This window comes from Anomaloglossus baeobatrachus, chromosome 1, assembly GCF_048569485.1.
Source record: "Anomaloglossus baeobatrachus isolate aAnoBae1 chromosome 1, aAnoBae1.hap1, whole genome shotgun sequence".
Taxonomy (NCBI): domain Eukaryota; kingdom Metazoa; phylum Chordata; class Amphibia; order Anura; family Aromobatidae; genus Anomaloglossus; species Anomaloglossus baeobatrachus.
The window spans coordinates 318,166,639-318,179,401 of record NC_134353.1 but is presented as its reverse complement, the minus strand read 5'-3'; the positions used below and the strand labels follow the sequence as shown (position 1 = coordinate 318,179,401).

At 42.8% G+C, this 12,763-nt stretch overlaps 1 protein-coding gene across 1 annotated transcript in view; it reads left to right on the top strand.

Moving 5' to 3' along the window:
- Positions 1 to 577: 577 nt before the first annotated feature.
- The window catches only part of EPGN (epithelial mitogen), a 33,322-nt gene continuing 21,136 nt past the window's right edge, over positions 578 to 12,763 (top strand). Inside the window, 2 exon segments of the mRNA XM_075337253.1 lie at positions 578 to 648; positions 3,622 to 3,730. Of these exon segments, the coding sequence (XP_075193368.1) occupies positions 579 to 648; positions 3,622 to 3,730 (179 nt within the window). The 5' untranslated portion in view covers position 578.

Here is a 12,763-nt window from a genome sequence, read left to right as displayed (position 1 = left end):
GGTAAAGGCCTGGTCTTGTAAATATAAATATATATATATATATATATATATATATATATATATATATATATATATATATAGCCACCCATTAAGTCCCCTGCAGCTCTGGTCTCTTGGTTTTAGGCAGCTGATGTTGTGCCGTCTAACTCTGTGACTGCTGTGTTGTTAACGCCAAGGTAAATAATTGGATGTGACAACAAAGTGGCTAGATGGCAAATGATCACCTACGCAGATGATGATTAAATGGGTATCGGTCCGTTTATTAATTTAAGGTGTTCTCTGCCTTTTGAAAAAAATATTTTCAAGACAACCCTGTATGGTCATTAATTTTCCAACATTACGCAGCCTCTTATATTTTATTTTAAAGGATTGGGAAACTTGGAAAATGGGTGGAAATATGTCCACACTATTGAACTCGTAGAATATTTCATATTTTATCATTATATAAATACACATGGCAAAAAAGAACAACGCCAACACTTAAAAACATATATCTCCTAAAGTAAACATATGTGTTCTGAAGTTGGTGTCCATTTATTATGTAGTCATAACTTAATGTTTTTTTCTTTGAAGCTGTGATGACTGTATTTAGTGAGGACTCTACAAGCACCATATCCCCGTATACCAAAAGGAGAAATTCCACGGCAGGTATTTTTGAATATATTTTCTTTAATAACACTTTATGAAATAGCAGAGCTCAAAATAATTAACAAAATTCTAAAATGTTATTTGGATATTATCAAAGTGCACCGTGGATCTGATTTGCGCACAATATGAGACTCCTCTATTCATTTTCCAGGATTATAAAGCAGCATGGTATATGAATTTAACTCTATCGCTTCCAAACTAGACAAATTTGGATGTGTTGAAAATAAACAGTGAATATTTAGTGTCATTTTTTATTGATAGGAAATCTTTATTTATTATCATGTAATTGCTTCCCAAAGAGGCCGAGTTTTGTTTTTTCGTTTTTGTTTTTTTCCTTTGTCTCTTTCAAAAGCCCTATTTATATTTTCATCAAAATTAGCCATATGAGAATGTTTTCCCTTATAGATTGAAATTGTGAAATAGCAATTCTTGCTTTTCAATTTTTTTTGTTAGTTAAATAATTTTTGATTTTGTGGGGTTAGACTTTTTTGAAAATGACAATACCACATAAGTTTTTTGTATAATTTGAACCCCTTCACCATGCAGGATTCTTCCATTTTTAGTTTTAACTTTTTCCTCTCCTTCTTCCAAAAGCCATAACTGCTTTACTTTCCATCAATATAGCCATATCAGGCCTTGTTTTTTTGCGTGAAGAGTTGTACTTTTGAATGACATCATTCATTCTGCCACACATTGTACTGAAAAACGAGGAAAAAAAATTCCAAGTGCAGTGAAATTGCAAAAAAAAAGTGCAATTTCACAATGGTTTGAGGGTTTTTATTTACCATGTTCACTATATGGTAAAACTGACCTGGCATTATGATTCCCTGGATCAGTATGAGTTCAGAGATACCAAACATGTAGAGTTTTTTATTTAAGTGGTAAAAAAAATATCAGAATTTTGTATTTTTTGGCGCCATTTTCCAAGACTTGTAGTGTTCTCATTTTTCGGGATCTGGGGCTCAGTGATAGCTTCTTTTTTGCATCCTGAACTGAATTTTTAATTATACAATTTTTGCGTAGATGTGATGCTTTGATGGTCTCTTATTGTATTTTATTATAATGTGGGCGGCAACCAAAAAAAGCGTAATTCTGGCGTTTTGATCTTTTTTCTCGCTCTGCCTTTTAGCAATCAGATTAATTTATTTTATGTCTTGATAGATCGGACATTTCTGAACTCAGCCATATCAAATATGTGGTTTGTTTGTTTGTTTGCTTTATTTTCAATAGGCAAAAGGAAGGTGATTTGAACTTTTTTTTAATTTTTCATTTTTGTAAAAAGTTGTGTTTTTTTTCACTTTTTATTGTTTTACTTGTCCCCTTAGGGAAGTTGAAGCTGCAATCTTCCAATCACTTTGTGCTGTACAGGGCAGGGCATCAGCAAATGCTGTGTTTCTATGAATGTCGGCACTCAGCTGGCGTTCAAAGGAAGTATGTCATCACAGACACAGAGGTCATGAGCTGACCCCCGGCTTTCATGACAACCAAAAAAGCATGGAATGACACACTCCCCGCCGGCACTTTAGATCCCGCTGTCAGAGATTGACAATGGGATTTAACTAGTTAACAGTCATGGTTGGATCGGAGATTAGAGGCACATGGCTGATCAGATCAGCTGACGTGGGCACAGCGTGTGAACCCATATCAAAGCAGTGAACATGACCTATGACAAACTAGTACGTCATAGGTAGTGAACTGGTTAAAAGAGGAAGAGATGAGTGTTTCTCATTTTTAATAACATTTTTACATTTAGGTTTTACTTTATTTTATAGTCTCCTTAAGGAACTTAAAAGTCCAATCCTTTGGTTAATTGTTCTAAATACTGAAATACCATATTATTGCAGTATGTACATAAAATGATGGTTTCTGAGGAATCTTCACAGTAGAACTGTTCCCAATGGGGCATATAATCATAATTCCCTGCCAGTTGGACTTTGGAAGGAATCCAGAGTATGAGGAGGAAACTTACACAAACACGAGGAGAAAATACATACTTTTTGCAGATATTACACCTGGTGGGATTTGAATGCCCCAGTGCTATGAGGTTAAGGTGCTAACCTCAAGCCACCATACTACCCCCACTGCTGACAATTTATAATACAGTGGCCCTGATCATTAATACAATTGCACAAGAATTCTGGCATAAATGGCTTTGAAAAAACAGAGTGCTGCACACATTTTACAACTTTTGGTGTTTTCCTGCTAGTCTTGCTCAACTCCACCAAAATGGGGCAGAACAGGGGCATGACACTACAGCTCATCTAATTTATGACGAGTGGTGAGAAATTCTACTCCAGTCCCTGAAATGCTCGCCGCTTATCAGACGTACCTGGTTCATTATGAGGCATGCTTCTCTTAACGAATCAAGATCGTCTAAGGCTGCTCTCATATCAGCGGCATTTTGCCGGAAAGCCGGATCCGGCACAAATGCGGTACAGTTCAATACAGTTCAATGGAATCACGGTAAGATAGGCCGCATGTGACCTTATCTTTGAACTGTATTGAACTGTACCGCATTTGTGCCGGATTCGGCTTTCCGGCAAAATACCGGTGATGTGAGAGCAGCCTGACTCCAAGATGACCCCTCATCAACACAAGTGTTGTTCACACTCGTCTTAATGAATCGGGCTAATAACTTTACTATAACAATTGGCCAAATATGGCAGTCCCCCTGATAGCAAATGTCTGATGTACTGTATAGTATTTTCCCTCTCCCTATCTTCGTGTAGATGTTCTTCAAAAAGTAGGCAGTGTCTATTTATCTACCGATCATAGCTGGCTTAACTCCTTGTCTGCTAGACCTAAAACTTGGCCAAATGTCATTTATTGTTACAGTATGTTGAAATAGGTTAGGTATGCTGAGATTTTGTGCCTTTACTGACCCTTTAGTCTATAAAACAAGTCACACCTGAACATACCTGAATCTGTTACGTAACACTGCACCTTTTCTCTAACGTGTTGTTTTCCTACCAGATTGGAAAGACAATGTGCTATATGAAGTCCAGTGCCCCGAAGATCATGCCAGCTATTGTATTAATGGTCACTGTTTTATTCTTAAATCTCTTGGAGAGCCATTATGCAGGTATTGTACCCTGTATACTACATAAACACAAATGTAATGTCCTTTAGGATTAATAGACAGAAGATTTCTGAATCTTTCAATGAAATATATAACAGTAATGTATTGCTATTTGTTTAAAAGACAAGTACAATGGAACCTTGGATTACGAGCATAATTGGTTCCGGGAGTGTGCTCTTAAACCATGTTACTCTTATATCAAAGCAAATTTTCTCATAGGAAATAACTGAAACGCCGACAATGCATTCTACAACCTAAAAATATTTACTGTATTTATACAAACTTATTACAGTAATACAATATAATGTACTGTATTCATATAAAATTATTACAGTACACTAATACAAAACACTGTATAGTAAAAAACATATAAAACAAATTAAACTGCCCGTTAGCTTACAATAGAATAGTTGGTGTGCGGAAGGTACGATACAAGCAATGTCCTCCACTGGTTAGCTGAAAGAGAGTACAATACTGTACTCCACAAATGCAAATTGATAGAAATGCTATATAGTATGTACTGTACAATAGTATACTGTGTACAGTACATATGTACAGAAAGTTACCTCCAGAGCAGGTCAGAGCGTGGTGAAAGGATGGAAACGGTAGTGTGCACGGTGTGAATTTGCTCTTATTGCAAATCATTGCTCTTAAACCAAGTTACAAAGTTTGAAATAGCTTTGCTTGTCTTGAAAAATGCTCTCAAACCAAGTTACTCTTAATCCAAGGTTCCACTGTACACTGTCTACATTTCAGAGTAATCCTAGCTACTGCGGTGGTGCTCTATGTATCAATGGAGCCCAAGATCATCTTCTCTCTTTACCTCTTAATTGGCACCATATAGTTAACTAACAATTAGGAAACTAATTTAGGTACACCATTCCCTTCTACAATGAATTGAGACAATATTCCACCTTCCTGCACTGAGATGGTCAAGAGGATATGTCACATTTAGTTTTTAGCTGCTTTCAGGGCCTCCAATATCTGTGGTGAGCACGTACAGAGCAGGATGAGCTGAGTAGATTGAGATATACTTTCCTTGGAAAACATTCAGCATAACTTAGTTTATTTTATTGAAATTGACACTCTCTAAATATTTAGAAGTCCAGTAGGCATCCTATCTCTGTAATCGATGTTATACAGGAGTCTGTCAATCCATAAATAGAATCTCCCAGTTGATTCCTTAGTAGTGAAAGATAGCAGATTTTAATAAATAAAATTTTCCCACAAAACTACCAATCTGTTCCACTCCAATAGGACAGCTTGTTCAATACAACAGATTCCCTTTTATATATACTGTATAGTGGCCGAAAGTGCTGGCACCCTTGAAATTGTTAGAGAAAATTTAGTATTTCTCCCTGGAAAATTATTGCAATTACACATTTTGTCATAAACATGTTTATTTCATTTGTGTATATTGGAAGAGCACAAAAATAAGAAAAAACACACATTGGAGATAATTTCGCACAAAACTCTAAAAATGGGATGGACAAAATTTTTGGCACCTTTCCAAAATTGTGAATAAACAACTTTGGTTTAAGCATGTGATGCTCATTCAAACTCACATGTGGCAAGTAGCAGTTGTGGGCAATATGAAAATCAACCTGAAACCAGATAAAAAGGGGAACAGTTGACTCAATCTTTGCTTTGTGTGTTTGTGTGTGCCACACTAAGCATGGAGAACAGAAAAAGGAGAAGAGAACTGTTTGAGGACTTATGAACCAAAATTGTTGAAAAATATCATCAATCTCAAGGTTAAAAGTCCCCCTTCATAGATATTCATGTTCCTTTGTGCACAATGCATAACATAATCATGAAATGTACAATGTATGGCACTGTAACAATCTCCTTGGATGTTAACAAAAGAGAAGAGTTGATTAAAGGTTGCAATGGAGGATAGTCCACATGGTGGAAAAGCAGCCCCATGGTGGAAAATCAGGCTTAGGAAGCATCAGTGTCAACACAAACTCTCCATCAACATTTCAATGAAATGAAACACTATTGCAGGAGACCCAGGATGACCCCACTGATGACACAGAGACTAAATAAAAGCTAGACTTTCAGTTTGTCAAAGTGTACATAAGTAAAAGCATCTTTTGGAAAGATGTGACTAGGATAAAGTTTTTTGGTAAAGCACATCATTCTACTATTTACTAAAAATGAACACATTACCTACAGTAATATATGGTGGAGGTTCAAAGATGCTGCCACTGAGTCCATGATCGTGTACAAGGCATCTAAGGATTACCAAAGGACTTTGGGTCACAATGTAGTGCACAGTGTCAGAAACTGGGTTTGTGTCCCAGGTAATGGGCCTTACAGCAGGACAATGACAACAAACATACCTCAAGAAACACCAAGAAATGGAAGAAAACAAAGTGCTGGAGAGTTTGGAAGTGGCCAGCAATGAGTCTGGATCTAACTTCCATTGAACACCTGTAGAGAGATCTTAAAATTGCTTTTGGGAGAAGGTCCCCATCAAATATAAGAGACCTTTAGCTGTTTGCAAAAAAGGAGTGGTCCAAAATTCCAATTGAGAGATGTAAGAAGCTTGTTGATGATTATAGGAAGTGATTGATCACAATTATTTATTCCAAAGGGTGGGCAACCAAATATTAAGTTGAGGGTGCCAACAATTTTGTCCAGCCCATTTTGGGTTTTTCTCTGAAATTATGTCCAATTTGCTTTTTCTTCAAATGTTTTCTTTGTATTGTTCCAATGCACACAAAGGAAATAAACATGTGTATAACAAAACATGTGTAATGGCAATAATTTTCTGGGAGAAATGCTTCATTTTCTGGAACAATTTCAAGGCTGCCAACACTTTCAACCATGACTGTAGTAAGTAGGTTGAAAACCGAGAACAGATTTGATCCTTTACATTATTCTGTCTCTCTATGTTTGCTACCTTGGTCTTGGTGTACAAGTACTGATGCAGAAGATTTCTCAAATTCCTTCCATGTAAAAGTTGTGTGTATTGAGGTTTTTTTTTACAAAAATATATCCATCTTAAGGAGCAACCTAGAAACAACTGAGTAAAACCAGCTCTTAGCTGGAGTAAAGCCAGCCTTAGACATGTGCTTTGCTTAATGTCAGTGTCACATGAGTAGTGACATACTTTAAATTCCATTTTCATTAATATGTGGGTGGTTTGTAATGTAAAAGCCGTGACATACATACCATGTGACAAAAAACACTAACAATTACTGTAACTATACATTGGCATATAGTTAATATGTTTTCTGTAATTTATGTAGTAGAGCCAAATTTTCTAGATTTAGGGCTATAGTTTGCCGCCTGTCTCAACGCAAAACAAAATGTTATAAAACTATACTTGTTACTTGAAAGCATGTGAACACTTCAGAATTTTCCATATTTCTGCATAACTTTGACCTAAAACTATATCAAATTTTCACATAAATAATAACCAGAACCAAATAAAACAAATGCGTCATTAATATTAGATCGTCATTTTTTTTATTGATGAACATAACTCCATATCACATGTCTGTTAATCTTTAGGAGCAATAGGTATTTTGAAGGTTAAATTAAAGTGTCATGATTTCAATCAATGGAATGACAATCATGTGAGCAGGAAACCTGTTTTATTTCAAGACTAAAGCGGGCTTTACACGCCGATGCTAGTGATGTCGAGCGTGATAGCACCCGCCCCTATTGTTATGTCGATAATTGGTGATCGCTGCCGCAGCGAACATTATCGCTACGGCAGTGTCACACGTACTTACTTGGTCGGCGTCGTCGCTATGACTGCCGAACAATCCCTCCCTCAAGGGGGAGGGACGTGGGACGTTCGGCATCACAGCGACGACAGCGGGACGTCACTAAGCGGCCGGCCAATCAAAGCGGAGGGGCAGAGATGAGCGGGACGAACATCCCGCCCACCTCCTTCCTTCCTCATTGCTGGCGTGTGGCAGGTAAGGAGAGGTTCCTCGTTCCTGTGGCGTCACACGTAGCGATGTGTGCTGCCGCAGGGACGAGGAACATCTTCGCCCACGTGACAGCAGCGATATTTGAGAATGGACCCCCATGTCAACGACAAGCGATTTTGGACGCTTTTGCAACAATTCAAAATTGCTCCTAGGAGTCACACACTACGAGATCGCTACAGCGGCCGGATGTGCGTCACAAAATCCGTGACCCCAACGAGATCGCTGTAGCGATCTCGTAGCGTGTAAAGCCTGCATAAAGATCGTTCAAAATCTGATCTTCACAACATGTCACAAAGAAGTGTTTTAAAGCGGGCTTTACACGCTGCAATCTCGCTAGCGAGATCGCAAGTGATCGTACCCGCCCCCGTCAGTTCTGCGACACGGGTAAATTGCTGCCTGTCGCACACAACCTCGCTTACACCCATCACACGGACTTACCTGTCCTGCGACGTCGCTCTGGCCTGCGACGTCGCTCTGGCCGGCGATCCGCCTCCTTTCTAAGGGGGCGGGTCGTGCGGCGTTACAGCGACATCACACGGCAGCCGTCCAATAGTAGCGGAGGGGCGGAGATGAGCGGGACGTAAACATACCGCTCACCTCCTTCCTTCCGCATTGGCGGGGGAGGCAGGTAAGGAGATGTTCCTCGCTCCTGCGGTGTCACACACAGTGATGTGTGCTGCTGCAGGAACGAGAAACAACATCGCTAATTAAAAGAGAGCGATTTTTTGTTTTAGGACGACCTCTCCGCGGCAAACGATTTTGCATGCTTTTGTGATCGTTTTAGGTTGCACATAAGAGCCACACACTACGATATCGTTAATGACGCCGGATGTGCATCACAAACAACGTGACCCCGACGATAAATCATTAACGATATCGTATCGTGTAAAGCCTGCTTTAAACCCTCAGAAGAAGGGTTGTTGCTACTCATCAGGCTGGAAAAAAAGTTACAAAACCATTTCTACAGAGTAGAAAAAAATGGGTTGGTGTGCAAACAACGAATTCCATACAAGTCAATGGGGCAAAAACATTTGGGGCTATAAAATGGCCTTAGTAAGCACTAGGGGGGCTGTGGTGGACGTTAAATGGTAGTAACAGCAGAATAGTTATACATACAGTCATATGAAAAAGTTTGGGCACCCCTATTAATGTTAACCTTTTTTCTTTATAACAATTTGGTTTTTGCAACAGCTATTTCAGTTTCATATATCTAATAACTGATGGATTGAGTAATATTTCTGGATTGAAATGAGGTTTATTGTACTAACAGAAAATGTGCAATCCGCATTTAAACAAAATTTGACAGGTGCAAAAGTATGGGCACCTCAACATAGAATATTTTGTAGATCCTCCTTTTGCAAAAATAACAGCCTATAGTCGCTTCCTGTAGCTTTTAATGAGTTCCTGGATCCTGGATGTGCCAATCATGGTCCTTTACTCGGCTCATCCCGATTACCTTGGTGTGGTGGCAATTTGAGTAATATGTAACAGCTGTGATTTGTCAAAAAATTTCAGCTGCCAACAAGCCCTAGATTAGTAATGGGAGGTGTTTATAAGGCCCCCTCCCAATACTTATCCTGTAAGTGAAAAGAAATACATCACATTTTAACCCCCAAAATACTTGAAGATCCGATGTAATCCATACGAAGTCCCACAACGATCCTCAGCTCTGCTAGATCTGAAGCCTGGATAGAGGGGAAACATATCCGCTCTCTTCAGGCTACGGGAATCACTGACAGCTGAGAGAGAGCCTAGTTGTGAGCAGTGAAATCACCGGATATGAGAGCCGGGTTCTCATGGTATGACCTTTGGTGACCTGACTGCTGGACTGTTGGAGTGCAGGTCACGGCTGTGCCCTGCACTTCATCCACAGCCGTAGTCACACAAATCTACGTCTTGATGGCAGCTGTAATTTTTTGACAAATCACAGCTGTCATTAACCCCATATATTACCCCATTTGCACCTCACCAGGGAAATCGGGATGAGCCAGGTAAAGCACCTGGATTGGCACATCTAATGGCTGATATTTTTTGGTGGAGGAGGGCCCAAAAACCATGGACCTCCCCAGGCAGAGAATGCCGGCCCCAGCTGTCAGATTTATCTTGGCTGGGTATGAAAATTGAGGAGGGGTGGACCGCACGCTGGTTTTTAAATAATTAATAATACATTATTTAAATAATTTTAAAAAGCCGCATGGGGTTCCTCTTATTTTGATACACAGCCAAGATATTGCGCACAGATGGGGACTGTATTCTGTAAGCATAAACTTTATCTACGCTGGGTATCTATATATGGGGAACCCTATGTCACTTTTTTATTTGTTTACTTATTTTTACACTTTAGTAGAGAAGACAGAAATGCTCTGTGAGGGCAATCATTCAAAGATGCGTGCAGTCTAACTGCAGCCAATCACAGATGCTGTCACAGACGGTGGGAGGGGGAAGCAGTGAATATGTATGAGATGTAATGAGTAGACCCGGTGTTACGGGGGGACCGGAGATTAGGACCAGGGGGTATATATCCTAATCGCCAGTCGGGGCCAACCGTGCTCCAGATGACAAAGGAGCTGCTGGCACCTGAGGGTTAGGCGGAGACTATAGAGCTGGATGGCTCTGAGATAACCCAGGAACTCTGGGAACCGGTCACGTGTGTTGGGATACGTCAGACCGGACGACAACCCGACTAGCATTTTGGTGCACCTAGCGCTACACCAACCACGTGTGCAGGAAACACGTCAGGCTGGGTGGTAACCCTGTAGCGTTGACCGGAAGACCGCCACGAAAGCGCCCTGTCGGCCATGTGTGTAGGACACGTCAGGCCGAGCGGTCCTCCGATTAGCGTTTCTGGCCACCTCTCGACTGGCCACGTGTGTGTAGGACACGTCAGGCCAGATGGGTACACCATTAGCGTTGACCGGGAAGCTGAGGAGGATAAGGAACACCCTGTTAACTCCACAGGGGTCCTGGGGTATGCTGTCCGTGCGCGTAGGGGGCACAACCGGACAGGTGGCGCAGCAGGTGCGTTGTCCGTGTGCGTAGGGGGCACAATCGGACAGGTGGCGCAGCAGGTGCGTTGTCCGTGTGCGTAGGGGGCACAATCGGACAGGTGGCGCAGCAGGTGCGTTGTCCGTGTGCGTAGGGAGCACAATCGGAAAGGAAGTACAGCAGCCGCAGCCCAGTTAACGCCACTGGGCTGCTATAGCAAGACTGGAACGGCAGGAGGGAAGCACGGCGCCTGACCCTGATGTGCCGAGCCACGAATCTTGGCGTGACAGGCACCGTTCGCCTAACCCTACCTACCGCTTCCCAACATAGGCTTATGCCGCAATGAGGCTCTAACATGGAGGTGTGCTCTGACTGAGCAAAAGTGAAGACTGCGCCCCTCCATGTTGTCTCCAGGCCCTTTTATAACCTGGGTCCACCTCAAACCCAGGGTGGAACCACCAAGGTCCAATAGCAGAGTGCCATGTCATCAGTGACGTCACATGTGACCTATCCGGAACCGCCACGTCATTGATGACCTCATGGCAGCCACGCCCCAAACACTTCACCAGTCATCGTCTGACGACCAATACTGAGGTGCCAGATCATAGGGGCGGGCCTCTGCGAGCCAGTCCGGAGTTGCCACGTCATCAGGACACCTGACACCCTCTGCCCTATCAGGACCTGCCACCTCACGGACATGCTCAGTGAGGTCCTTACCGGACCTAGCCTCTGATGCACTAAGTGCCTGAGAATGCTCAGTAGCCTGAGCCACAGGCTTAGAAAGCAGACTATCAGTTTGAGCATGCTCAGTAGCCTGAACTGAGGACTTAGTCTCAGACATAACACAAACAGGCTGAGCATGCTCACTATGCAAAACACCGGGCTTAAACTCTGGCTGGGGTAAATCGGCGCACGCATGCGCAGTAGCCGCCTCTCCACACTTAGACGTAGTGGAAGGAACAGCCAACTGGACGACCCGAGGCACGGCCAAGAATGGCAGCCGGCGCCTGGGCGCAACAGGAACCGCAGCAGGCTGCTTGCGGCTATGGCGGCGCCGGTTCGTAACAGTACCCCCCTCTAGCGGCCCTCCCACTCGGATGGTCTATAGTTGCCACAGATACCACTGAGCGACGGGCGGAAGATGGAAACATGCAGTGGGAGCTACAAGACTCGCTCCACCGCGTAATCACCCCAGACGACCAGTCGATATGTGGGGAATGCCGCTTCAACCAAGGAATACCCAGCAGAATATCATCTGCACCCTTAGGGAGAACCAGAAATGAAATGGTCTCCCTATGCCCAGATGACATGGCAAGGGTAATGGGCACTGTCCGCTGGTGAATTACCTTGGGCAACAAGGACCCATCCACCACACGGACTCTCACTGGCCTTGGCATTTGCACCAGCGGGATGGCATGCCGCCGGGCAAAAGAGGAGGAGATGAAACTATCCCCAGCACCTGTGTCCACACTTGCCCTTGTGGACCATGTTGACCCCTTAAAGGAAATGGACGCGGGAAACGTCACCCTAATGGATGACGCAGAGTCCAGTCTACTTCCAGCTATGGTCACCAATCGTGGTCGCTTATCCTGACGCTTTGGGCAACGGTTGGCATAATGACCATACTGCCCACAAGCAAAACAGGAAATGCCCTTGCGACTCGAAGACCTAGCAACACCAACCCTAGAGATGTCCATAGGGACAGAGATGTCCTCTAAGGGAGGTGCAGTAGGAGAGACCACTACAGTGGCTGAACGACCCTCTGACCTGCGCTCCAGCTGACGTTCGGAGGTCCGCAGGTCAATGCGGGTAGCCAGAGTCATGAGGCCCTCAAGGGTAGTTGGTACCTCACGCGACGCTAATGCGTCCTTCACGTGCGAGGCTAATCCCCTCCAGAACAGTGGAATGAGAGTCCTCTCTGACCACCCCAGTTCTGCAGCAAGTGTCCGGAAACTCACAGCATATTGACTTGAGGAGGTACGCCCCTGCTCCAAAGTCAGTAGCTGTAGGGCCGAGTCGTGAGTGACCTGAGGCCCCAGGAACACTTGTCGCAAGGACTCCAAAAACTCCTTAGAGTCCTGTACTATGGGGTCATTCCTCT